The sequence below is a fragment of the Muscardinus avellanarius genome (genome assembly GCF_963383645.1).
Source record: "Muscardinus avellanarius genome assembly, chromosome: 1".
Classification (NCBI taxonomy): domain Eukaryota; kingdom Metazoa; phylum Chordata; class Mammalia; order Rodentia; family Gliridae; genus Muscardinus; species Muscardinus avellanarius.
In genome coordinates this window covers 185,018,057-185,031,004 of record NC_137786.1, presented here as the reverse complement: position 1 = coordinate 185,031,004, position 12,948 = coordinate 185,018,057, and the positions used below count along the sequence as shown (strand labels likewise).

Sequence of the window (12,948 nt, the reverse complement as noted above, 5' to 3'; positions counted from 1 at the left end):
AGTAAACCGGGCATGGTGGCACACACTTGTAATCCCAGCGCTTGGTAGGCTGAGACAGGTGGATCACACAGGTTAGAAGCCAGCCTCAGCTAGTGAGGCTCTCAGCAACCTAGTAAGACCTGTTTCCAAATAAAGTATAAAATAGGTCTGGGAGTATAGCCCAAAGGTAGAAAAGCCCCTGGGTTCCACCCCCAGTACCACCAAAAAGAACAAAAAAAGAAAAAAGAAAAAAGTAAACCCGCTGTGGTGATGGTCTAGCCTCCCAAATGCTGGGGTTACAACCGTGTGCCACCACACCAGGCTCCAACAGTTATTTTTAAAAGCCACCCAACCTGGACTTTGCCAATCAGCATTTACACTAATATGTGCATCCCCTCAAAACACAACTATAAATCCCAAAAGTGCAGGGACAGTCATAACTCAGCTAAACTTAGAATTGGAAAGGGAATTTCTCTATGCCGGGATACCACAAATTGACTTAAGAAAGTAATACGAAGCGGGTGTAATGGCCCATGCCTGTAATCCTAGTACTTTGGAGGCTGAGACAGAAGGATCACAGGTTCAAGGCCAGCCTCAGTAACTCAGTGAGACCCTGTTTCAAAATAAAAAATTAAATAAGGCTGGAGGGGTAGCTCTGAGATAGAATTCCCCCGGGTCTGATCCTCAGTGCCACACAAACAAAAAAAGAGTAATACTAAATGTCATAAAATCAAAGTATGAAAAAAGTGAGACAAACTGGGCATAGTGACACATGCTTATAATCCCAGTATTTGAGAAGCTGAGAAAGGAGAATCATGGATTCCCAGTTACCCTCAGCTACTTAGTAAGGGCCTCTGCAACTTATTGAGACCTTGTTTCTAAATAAATGAACAAATAAATAAATAAAGCTGGGAGTGTAGCTTGGAGGCAGAATGCCCCTGGGTTCAATCCTCAGTACTGGGGGGAAAAAAAAAAGTGAGAACATAGAACTGGATTGTTGATGGCTGTATAATTCTACTAAAAATCACTACTATGCAGGAAGACTGAAGCTATAGTGTTGCCAAGTCCAGGATCAGCCTAGTTAATTTAGGTAGACTATGTCTCAAAATAAAAAAAGAAAAAGGGCCTTATAGAGCACTTTCCTAGCATGCACAATGTCTGGGGTTCAACTCCCAGTACCACACATGCACATGCAACAAAATCACCATCACTTGAAACAGGTAAACTTCATGGTATGCAAATTATACTACACCAAAGTTGTTTAAGGGGGGGCACAGATATTTATGTATAATTATAAAATATCATATAAAACATAGATCATATAAAATATCATATAAAATATAGATCACATAAATTATAAAATATAGATCATATAAAAAAGTCATGTATTAACTTTTCAAATTAGTAAAAACCATTCCTTCAATCTTCTAGGCATCAATTGATTTCTAATAACTTTCTGACACTCCTGAGTACAACAACCTATCACGTAGTAAAAAAAAAAATTCTCTATATTTTATGGTGATTTAAAAAATAAATTTAAGGCCAGGCGTGGTGGCGCACGCTTGTAATCCCCGCACTTGGGAGGCTGAGACAGGAGGATCACACAGGTTCGAAGCCAGCCTCAGCTACTTAGTGAGGCTCTCAGCAACTTAGTGAGACCCTGTTTCCAAATAAAGAAAGCCCCTGGGTTCCAACCCCAGTACCACCAAAAAGAATAAAAATAAAATAAATAAATAAATAAATAAATAAATTTAAGTAAAAGTATCAGTAACATCTGACCTTTTCTGCATAACTCTTTAAAAACTGAGCAATTATGATATTTGCAACACTCTTGCAAACACTGATGTGACACATGTCTCAGAAGATGATACAATAGATTTTTTTCATTATGAGTCAAGATATAAATCAACTTCTGGATGCCAGCACTAATTATAGGCCCAGTCTTCTCTTCAAGCCCTTGGATTCTAGTAGTCAAAACTAGAGTACTAAAGCAACAGACAAGTCATATACCATTAATTAGGTCATACACACACACACACACACACACACACACACACACACACACACACACACATATATAGAAACTAATACTCTAATTTAAAAGCTGCTAGCCAAGGCTGGGCGTGGTGGCACATGCTTGTAATCCCAGCATTCGGGAGGCTGAGACCAGAGGATCATGGTTCTCAGACAGCCTCAGCTACTTAGGCCCTCTGCAACTCAGTGAAACCTGGTTTCAAAATAAAGAATAAAAAATAGGGCAGGGGCCGGGCGTGGTGGCGCACGCTTGTAATCCCCGCGCTTGGGAGGCGGAGACAGGAGGATCGCGCAGGTTCGAAGCCAGCCGCGCGCTGGCTTAGGAGACCCTGTTTCCAAAATGAAAATGTAAAAATAGGTCTGGGAGTGTAGCCCCGAGGTAGAAGGGCTTCCAGGAACCCCAGTACCACCAAAAAAAAAAAAAAAAAATAGGGCAGGGGGTGTAGCTCAGAGGTCAAATGCCCCTGGGTTCCATCCCTAGACCCGCAAAAAAAAAAAAAAAAAAAAAAGCTGCTAGTCATAACACAACATACACAACATATTTTTCTAAACTTTGTTCCTTCTCATTATCTATTATCAACACAGATAACTTTAACATTTACCCTTAATTCATCGCTTCAAAATTCCTCAACAGAACTGGGCGTAGTGGTGCACACTTATAAATCCTAGTACGTGGGAGGCTAAGACAGAAGCATCACAGGTTCATCATCAGCCTCAGCAACTTGTGAGGCCCTCCCCAATAAAATATAAAATAGGAGCCAATCAGTGGCATACTTGTAATCCCAGTACTTGGAAGGCTGAGACAGGAGGATTGTAGATTCAAAGCCAGCCTCAACAATTTAGCAAAGCCCTCTGCAACTTAGCGAGACCCTATTTCAAAATAAGAAATAAAATTGGGTTGGGGGTATAACTTGGAGGTAAAATGCCTCTGGGTTAGCCAGATGTGGTAGCGCATGCCTGGGAGGTTGAGACAGGAGGATCACAGGTTCAAGACCAGCTTTAGCAACTTAATGAGGCTGTCATCAACCTAGCAAGACCCTGTTTTCAAATCAGAAATAAAATGGCACACGCTTGTGATCCCAGCATTTGGGAGTCTGAGACTGGAGGATCATGGTTCACAGCCAGCCTCAGCTACTTAGTGAGGCCCTCTGCAACTCAGTGAGACCCTGTTTCAAAATAAAGGATAAAAAATAGGGCAGGGGGTATAGCTAGGAGGTCGAATGCTCCTAGGTTTCATCCCCAGACCCGAAAAGGGGGGGGGGGGGAACCGGGCTGGGGTATAGTTCAAAGGTAGAATGCCTCTGGGTTCAATCCCAGTACCAATTAAAAAACAAGTGATACTGTCTAGAGGAAAAACTGACTTGGAAGAAAACATGAGTTAAGATTTAAGTTTGAGAGCTGGGCCTGGTGGCACACACTTGTAATTTCAGTACTTGAGAGGCTGAGGCAAGAGCATCTCAGGTTCAGCTTGTTTTCAAATAAAAGACAAAATAGGTCTGAGGGTGTAGCTTGGAGGTAGAATGTCCCTGGGTTCAATCCTTAGCACCATACACACACAAAAGATATTAATCTGGTTCAAGAAGCTGGAAAATAAACGTCAAGGAGAAACAGTCTTCCAGTTTCTTTCAGTCACCTAGCAGGCAACTGGATGTGGAGCTGATGGTTAGGAGAATAAGCAACAATTAAAAATGATTTTCAGCCAGGTGTGGTGGAGCATGCTTGTAATCCCAGCATCTGGGAGTCTGAGACAAGAAAATCATGGTTCAGATGGCCTGGGGGTTGAACAGTAGTGGGGGTTGAACCCAGGGACATAGTACCTCCAGCCCTATTTTTGTTCTTTATTTTGAAACAGAGTCTCACTAAGTTGCAGAGAGAGAGGCCTCACTAAGTAGCTGAGACTGGCTATGAACCTGGGATCCTCCTGTCTCAGCCTCCCAAGTACCATGCCTGACTTATTATTCAAGTTTTTACTTCCTTCTTCACTCAAATATTTACTGTGAGCCCATTATGTGCCAGGCCTGTAGTTATGCCAGTTTTCATGTAATAATGCTACTTACTAGTATGAAAAGATTTTCCACTGTAATTACAACTACTAACAGAATGAGGCAAGAAACAAACTATTGCACCTTGAATTTGTTAATGCAGTAGTTCAAATACGGAGAAAACTTTCTGATGCCACACACTCTGCTAGAATTTCCACATGCATCATCTTACTCGATCCATACAACAGGACACAGACAGACACTGTTTTTTGTTCTGTTTTGTTTTTTTTGCGGGTCTGGGGATGAAACCCAGGGGCATTCGACCTCCAAGCCACACCCCCTACCCTGTTGTTTACTCTGTTTTGAAACAGGGTCTCACTAAGTTGCAGAGGGCCTAAGTAGCTGAGGCTGTCCAACCAAGAACGGGAAACTTCCAGTCTCAGCCTCCCAAATGCTGGGATTACAAGCGTGCAGCACCTCGCCTGGCTCATACACTGTTTTAATTATACAAACAGAGCCAGACGTGGTGGCCCACGCTTGTAATCCCAGCATTTGGGAGGCTGAGACCAGAGGATCGCAGTTCGCAGACAGCCTCAGCTACTAGTGAGGCCCCCTGAAACTTAGCGAAACCCTGTTTCAAAATAAAGAATAATAAATAGGGCAGGGGGTGTAGTAGCTCGGAGGTCAAATACCCCTGGGTTCCATCCCCAAACCCGAAGGAAAAAAAAAAGAAAAAAAAAAAGGACTGGGGTTATAGGTAGAATGCCCCTGTGTTCAATCCCCAGAACCCACCCCACAAAGCATTTATATTAGGTCTTTTAAGTAATCTAGAGAAGACAAAAGTATAAAAGGAATGGGAAAATAACTTAATGGCTGGTAAAGTATGAGGAACCAGGTTCTATCACCAGCACAATAAAAACAAAAAGTTTATGGGGTTAAAACAGCATGGTGGTGCACGCCTGTAATCCCAGTTATTGGGAGACTGAGACAGGAGGATCACAGATTCAAGACCAGCCTCAGCAATTTAACGAGACACTAAGCAATGATTCTATCTTTTGTGTGTGTGTGTGTGGTACTGGGGGTGGAACCCAGAGGCTTTCTACCTCCGGGCTATACTCCCAGACCTTTTTTATATTTTATTTGGAAACAGGGTCTCACTAAGTTGCTAAAAGCCTCACTAAGTAGCTGAGGCTGGCTTCGAACCTGTGTGATCCTCCTGTCTCAGCCTCCCAAGCACGGGGATTACAAGCGTGCGCCACCGCCCAGCTAATGACTGTTTCAAAATACAAAACAAGAAGCTAGGTGTGGTGGCACATGCTTAACTTCAGCAACTTAGCAAGAACCAGTTTCCAAATAAAAAATAAAATAGGGTTGGGGGAATAACCTGGAAGTAGAAGCCCCTGAATTCCACACAGAAAGTAAAATAAAATAAAAAATAAAGCTCAGCATAGTGGTGCACCCATTATCTCAGTACTTGCTAAGTTGAAAAAGGAGAATTCCAGATTCCAGGCCGGTATACTAACTCAGCAAGAGCCTGTATGAAAATAAAAAAATAAGCCAGACACAGTGGTGTATATCTATGATCCCAGTACATGGAAGGTTGAGTCAGAAATACTGCAGGTTCAAGGCCAGACTCACAGCAACTTAGGGAGACCCTGTTTCTAAATAAATAAATAAATGACTGTAGGTATAGCTTAGAGATAGAACCACCTGGGTTCAATCCCCAATACTACAACAAAAATAAAAGTACTAGGGGAAGACAGGTATGGTGGTAGACACCTATAATCCTAAATACTTGGAAGACTGAGACAGGAGGATCAATGACAGATTCACAGCCAGCCTCAGCAAATCAGGAAGGCCCTCTGAAACTGAGCGAGACCCTGTTTCAAAATAAAAAATAAAGCCGGGCGTGGTGGCGCACATTTGTAATCCCTGCGCTTGGGAGGCGGAGACAGGAGGACCACACAGGTTCAAAGCCAGCCACGCTGGCTTAAGAGACCCTGTTTCCAAATTTTAAAAAAAGTATAAAAATAGGTCTGGGAGTGTAGCCCGGAGGTAGAAGGGCTTCCAGGAACCCCAGTACCACCAAAATAAATAAATAAATAAATAAATAAATAAATAAAATAGGGCTGGGGGTGTAGCTCAGTAGAATGCCTCTGTGTTAGGCAGGAATGGTAATGCATGCCTGTAATCCCAGTATTTGGAAGGCTGAGACAGGAGGATCATGGTTCAAAGCCAGTCTCAGCAACTTAGCAAGCCTTTCAGTAACTTAAGATCATGGTTCCAAATAAAAAAAATAGGACTGGGGGCATAGCTCAGAGGTAGAATGTCTTTGGATTTGCCAGGCATGATGGAACATACTTGTAATCCCAGTACTTTGAAGGCTAAGATTGAAGGATCACTGGTTTGAGAATCTAAGATTAAGGGATCACTGGTTTGAGAATATCCTCAGCAAGTATTGAGTCTCATCAATCTAGCAAGACAATTTCAAAATACAAATAAAAAATAGGGCTAGGAGTGTAGCTCAGAGGTAGAATGCCTAAATTCAATCTCCAGTACAAAGAAAAGTCTCTGGGTTCAATCTCCAGCACTACACACAAATATATACACATACAAGAGGTTAGATATAGTGGCTCTTGCCTATAATCACAGCTACCTGGGAAACCAAGGCAGGAAGATCACAAATTATAGACCAGCCTAGGCAAAATTTGGTGAAATCCTGTCTCAATATAAAATAATAAAAGGGCTGGAGATGTAGCTAATCCCCTAGAGTGTTTCCCCAGCACACTTGAGGCCCTGGGTTTGATCCTCAGCACACATTAAAAAGAAAAAAAAAGTACAACAAAGGATGTATATAAGTTATTTGTAAATTTTTCCTCATTCTATTTAAGGGACTTGAGCATTCTCAGGATTTTAGCATCTTTGGGAGTCCTAGAATACCTAGGGAGGACTGTACAGAACTTTTCAGTCATTTTTTAAAAAGTCAAATGCCTAAAAAGCTTTTAATTGTACTTCCAGAACACTTGTACCTTTCTCCAATCTTTTTTTTTTTTGGGGGGTGGTACTGGGGTGGAACCCAGAGGCTTTCTACCTCCAGGCTATACTCCCAGTCCTATTTTATACCTTATTTGGAAACAGGGTCTCACTAAGTTGCTGAGAGCCTCACTAAGTAGCTGAGGCTGGCTTCGAACCTGTGTGATCCTCCTGTCTCAGCCTCCCAAGTGTGGGGATTACAAGCGTGCGCCACCACGCCCGGCTTGCTTTCTCCAATCTTAAAGACAATTGTTTGCTACATAAAGATATTTAGAACGAGAAAGTAACAATGAGTTCCAAAATCACTTAACAGTGGTCCAAAAAAGAGAAAATGACATCAAAACATATACTACAGAATTAATCAGTAAGAAATACAAAGTCAAGCTGGGAGTGGTAGCACATGCTTGTAATCCCAGCATTTGAGGGGGAGACAGGAGGATCACAGTTCGAGGACAGCCTCAGCTACTTAGTGAGGTCCTCTGCAACTCAGTGAGACCTGTTTCAAAATAATAAAATAGGACTGGGGGTGAGCTTGGAGGTAGAATGCCCTTGAATTCCATCCCCAGTACCAAAAAAAGAAAAAAAAATACAAAGTCAGATGTATTTTGAAAATACCTGCTAAAAATGGAGTCCTCAGTGTGATCTTGTAACAATCTACATATTATAAAAAATATAGAGCCAGGCATGGTGGTGCAAGCTTGTAATCCCAGCATTCAGGAGGCTGAGACCAAAAGATTACAGTTCGTAGACAGCCTCAGCTACTTAGTGAGGCTCTCTGTAACTTATTGAGACCCTGTTTCAAAATAAGTAAAGAATAGGGCAGGGGAGGAAGCTTGGAGGTGGAATGCCCCTGGGTTCCATCCCCAGACCCTCCAAAAAATAAAAAATTACACACACACACACACACACACACACACACACACACACACACACACATCCAAACATCCTTGAGATGAGGGCAGTATAACAGAGCTAATCCCTATACTGTGCCAGGCACGATCATTGTAATCCCAGTACTTGGGAGGCTGAGACAGAAGGATTGCAGGTTCAAGGACAGTCTTAGCAAGTCACAGTGAGACACTCACAACCTTGTGAGACCCTTATTTTATTTCCAAATAAAGATAAAATAGGGCTGGGGGTGTAGCTCAGAGGTATTATAACCTGGGTTCAATCTTCAGGACCACAAACAAAAAGAAAATGGTTAACAAAACATAATTCCTACCCTTGTTAAACTTAAAAATTTAGTGGGAAGAGAAATAAATAAAATATGGATGGTAAATCAATCAATACTACAGAGAAAAGTAAACAAGTGAAGGGAGATAGGAAACTTCGTAGTCAGGGAACTCCTTGGTTTAAGACAGAAAAAAGTAAGGAAACAGGTCTGAGAGATAAAAATAAAAGGATTCCAAAGGCTGAAACAGAAGGATCTCAAGTTTGAGGAGAGTGTCTAACAATTTGGCAAGACCCTAACCAACTTAGGAGATCCTCTTAAAATAAAAAATGCTAAAGAGCTGGGAAAAGGGGGGCACAGTGGTGCAGGCTTGTAATCCCAGTACTTGGGAGGCTGAGACAAGAGGATGGCAGGTCCAAAGCCAAACTCAGCAGCTTAGTGAGGCTCTCGGCAATTTAGTGAGACCCTGTTTCCAAATAGAATATAAATTAGGTCTAAGGGTATAGCCAGAGGTAGAAGTTCCCTGTACCACACACAAACCAGAAAAAAGGGGGTAGGGGTGTAGCTCAGACACAGAATGTCCCTGGGTTCAATCCCCAGTACCACAAAAAGGAGTTCTAAGCATATTTAACAGCTAACTGTAACCAGAGCACTGTTTTGTTTTCAAACTATCTGCACTATACTTTGAAAACATCTGCAATTTTTACAGTCAGTGATTATTTTGTGAAGAAAAGACTCATTCAAATGTCAAAGATCTTTTTCTTTTAACTAAATGAGCCAAATACAGCTCCAGTGGAATAAGACATGTAAAATGATCAATCACCTTCTCCAAAGCAAAAGCCTCTCAAAACTAAAATGTTACTTCCTCATTCTTACTATGTTCAAGTCTCAAGACTCTCCAGGGATTGGTTTTCTTCCTTCCTTCCTTTCTTTTTTTTTTTTTTTTTTTTTTGTGGCAATGGGGATTGAACCCCAGACATTTTATCTCTGAGCTACATCCTCAGCCCTATTTTATTTTTTTAATTTGGAAACAGGTTCTCATTATGTTGATAAGTGTCTCACTACTTGCCAAGACTGTCCTTGAACTTGCAATCCTCCTGTCTCAACCTCCCAAGTACTGAGATTACAGGAATGTGCTGGCACACCCAGGTCCGTTTCCCCCCTCCCTTTGGTACTGGGAATGAAACCCATGGGCATTCTACCTCTGAGCTATACCCCCAGCCCTATGTGTGTGTGTGTGTGTGGGGGGGGGTACTGGGGATGGAACCCATAAGTTTTTTTCTACCTCCGGGCTATACTCCCAGACCTATTTTATATTTTATTTGGAAACAAGGTCTCACTAAGTTGCTGAGGGCCTAAGTAGATGAAGCTGGCTTCAAACCTTACAATCCTCCTGTCTCAGCCTCCCAAGTACTGGGATTACAAGTGTGTACCACCATGCCTGGCTGACACCTGGTTCCTTTTCATTTATTTTGCAACAGGTCTCATGAAGTTGCTCAAGATTTTGCTATATTGCTGAAAGTGGTCTCAAACCTGCAATCTCCTACTTCAGCCTCACAACCATTGAGCTCACAGGTGTGCACCACTAAATTTGACTTCAAGTAATAATTTTTATTTTTATTTATTATTTTTGTGTGTGTGTGTGTGTGGCACTAGGGGTGGAACCCAGAGGCTTTCTACCTCTGGGCTATACTTCCAGACCTTTTTTATATTTTATTTGGAAAGAGGGTCTCACTAAGTTGCTGAAAGCCTCACTAAGTAGCTGAGGCTGGCTTCGAACCTGCGAGATCCTCCAGTCTCAGCCTCCCAAGTGCGGGGATTACAAGCATGCTCCACCACGCCCGGCACAAGTAATAATTTGTATTTGTTTGGGGTTTTTTTTTTGGTGGTATTGAGGATGGAACCCAGGGACCTTCTACATCCAGGCTACACTCCCAGACCTAATTTATATTTTATTTGGAAACAGGGTCTCTTAAGCCAGATGAGGCTGGCTTCGAACCTGCGCGATCCTCCTGTCTCAGCCTCCCAAGCGCGGGGATTACAAGCGTGCACCACCACGCCCGGCACAAGTAATAATTTTTAAATTAGTAATTACATGCAAAGCCAGGCATGGTGGCACATTCCAGAATCCCAGGATTTGGGAGACTGAGAAAAGCAATACTGCAGGTTCAGCAATTTACCAAGAACCTCAGCAACTTAGTGAGATTGTGTGTATGTGGGACACTGGGGATGGAACCCAAGGTCTACCTCTGAGGTACGTATACCCCCAGCCCAATTTTTTTTTTTTTTAAACAGGGTCTCACTAAGTTGCAGAGAGCCTCACAAAGTTGCTGAGCCTGGCCACGAATCTGCGATCCTTGCTTTAGCCTTCCAAGTACTGGAATAATAAAAATAAAATAGGGCTGGGGGTGTAGCTCAAAAGTAGAATGCTCCTGGGTTCAATTCCCAGTACCACAAACATACAAAAATTAATTTTCAAAAAATGTTAAGTGACCTCCAAGGTGACTTTGTGTCAAAGAAGCTGAGCATGCATTTGTTTAGGATAGTATGATGGTCTCATTTACATATAAAAGATTTAACTCTTATTTTGAAAATATTTTATGCTTCATTCATCTCAACTGTAGGTGGGTGGGTCTTCTTGAACTATTAAGTTTCTTGATAGCAGAACTCTCTAGTACACTGTGGAATAAAGTTGTTCAATTGGTAGTATTTTTGCTGCTTCTGGTATTTCAATATAAGTAATGTTTTAAAGTGCCAGCCAGGAGGAGCATAAAATAACTGAATTTCTTCTATTAAGGTAAGGCTTCTGCCGGGCGTGGTGTTGCACACTTGTAATCCCCGCACTTGGGAGGCTGAGACAGGAGGATCACACAGGTTTGAAGACAGCCTCAGCTACTTAGTGAAGCTCTCAGTAACCTGGTGAGACCCTGTTTCCAAAAATAGGTCTGGGAGTATAGCCCAGTGGTAGAAAGCCTCTGGGTTCCACCCCCAGTACCACAAAAAAAAAAAAAAAAGGCTTCTTTTTAAGTTAAAAAAATGTTCAGGAAACCAGTAAAACTGTCCAATTCAGTAGTGTACCAAAAGTTATGAACTGGCATAACGTTATAATGGTCATTTTTGGAAGCCATTTATACATCATTAATAATATGAAAAACTGCAAAAGAAACAAAGAATAAGAGTACAATAAAATACCCTTACACGCTGTTTTCCAAGGTGTGTTCCCCAAAAATATGGGGAAGAAAGAAACCAACCCTCAACAAATCCAGTATCTAAATCATCTGAAGTCCGGCACGTGTCAAGGCACTCAGACTCATTATCTTGCTTGACACTGTGGCCTAATTTTATGAATGGGGAAAACTCAGGATCAAGAGGTTAAGTCACTGCCCAAGGTCACTGAGGAAATCAGTGATGCAGCTATACCCAGAAGGGTGCACTTCACCTGACCCTTTCCACTACATCACCCCGCCTCCCGACTGTGACATTATGACAGAAGAGCAAGTATCACTCATATATATATAACCCGCACTACCCCTGCCCTGCCAAGGAGGCGCAGGCTTCCCTTAAAGCTTTACTTAGCAGCTAGTCGGACAGAAGGAAGTTGTGCCGAAAGGCAGGCCACACTGAGCAACCCAGAGAAGTGACAAGGCTTGCAGACACAATCCCCAATGGACCAGTCTTCCCAGGAGCCCCTCCAGACCCGGAGCCGGCGAGACTCATCTCGGAAACGTCTGAAAAACCGCCCAGTGAGTCTCGCCCCCTCCCGGGCGCAAGAAGAGGAGCTGGGAGTGAGCCAGAGGGCGGCGGGCCACCCAAGCAGGCCATGTGTCCAGCCCGTCACGCCCGCCTCGCCCCGACAGTCTTCTCAGCCTACACCGCAGCCTGAGGCCCAGATCCGGATCCGGATCCGACGCAAAGGCAGCCTCGGCGACGGCCACCGCCACGACACCAGACCGAGGCGCACCGGCGTGACACCGCCGCCAGCTCTCCGCCCCACCCCTCCAGCTGGGCCCCGGGCGACGCGGTCCGCACTCCCGGCCAGGTCCGGAGGGCTCGGCCTGCCGCCGCCGCCGCTAGCCCGGCGTCCTTACTTCATTGAGCTGGCGCTCCGCGGCCTCCCGCAGGGCTGGGTCCATGGTGCCCCGCAGGGCCTCGATAATGGTGTTGGGGTCCATCGCGGCGCGGACTCGGTCAAACCCGGGGCACGGGTACTACTGGGCCAGGAATAGCGCCACTCACTGCGCACATGGACCCGCCGCGCTCCGCAGCGGCAACCGGCGCGAAAGGAAAGAGAAGCGCCAAGGCCCCGGATAGAACCTCTCCGCCGCGGCGTGGAGGCGGGAGATGCTCCGGCCACTTCCTGCCGGCGCGCGCGAGGCACCTCGGGAGACGTAGTCCGCCCGCGCGGGGCACCTCGGGAGACGTAGTCCGCCGGCGCCGGGCTCAGCCCACGTGGCTGGCCCTGGCATGCTAGAAGCGCAGGGAAGAAAGCAGGCACCCAAGAAAGGAGTGAGAAGGCGCTCGCAGGATTTCACTAGTGTGCCCAGGGAACTCTGATGCACTGTGCGATGTGCTTCATTCCTGAAGGGAAAAAAAAAATTTTTTTTTTTTGCGGTACTGGGGATGGAACTCAGGGGCATTCTACCATTGAGTTACAACCCCAGCCCTATTTTTTATTCTTTATTTTGAAACAGGATCTCACTGAGTTGCAAAGGGGCTCACTAAGTAGCTGAGGCTGACAGCGAACAGCGC

General features: G+C 44.2%; 1 protein-coding gene across 2 annotated transcripts in view; it reads right to left on the bottom strand.

Annotated features, from left to right (window-relative positions):
• IPO7 (importin 7) overlaps nt 1-12,371 on the bottom strand; it is a gene marked incomplete at both ends in the record, with an annotated part of 68,222 nt that extends 55,851 nt beyond the window's left edge. For both annotated transcript variants that reach the window (XM_080707066.1, XM_080707067.1), the window contains one exon: nt 12,288-12,371. In XM_080707066.1, coding sequence (XP_080563192.1) covers nt 12,288-12,371 — 84 coding nt within the window. The remainder of the gene's footprint in view (nt 1-12,287) is intronic.
• Between the last annotated feature and the right edge of the window lie 577 nt (nt 12,372-12,948).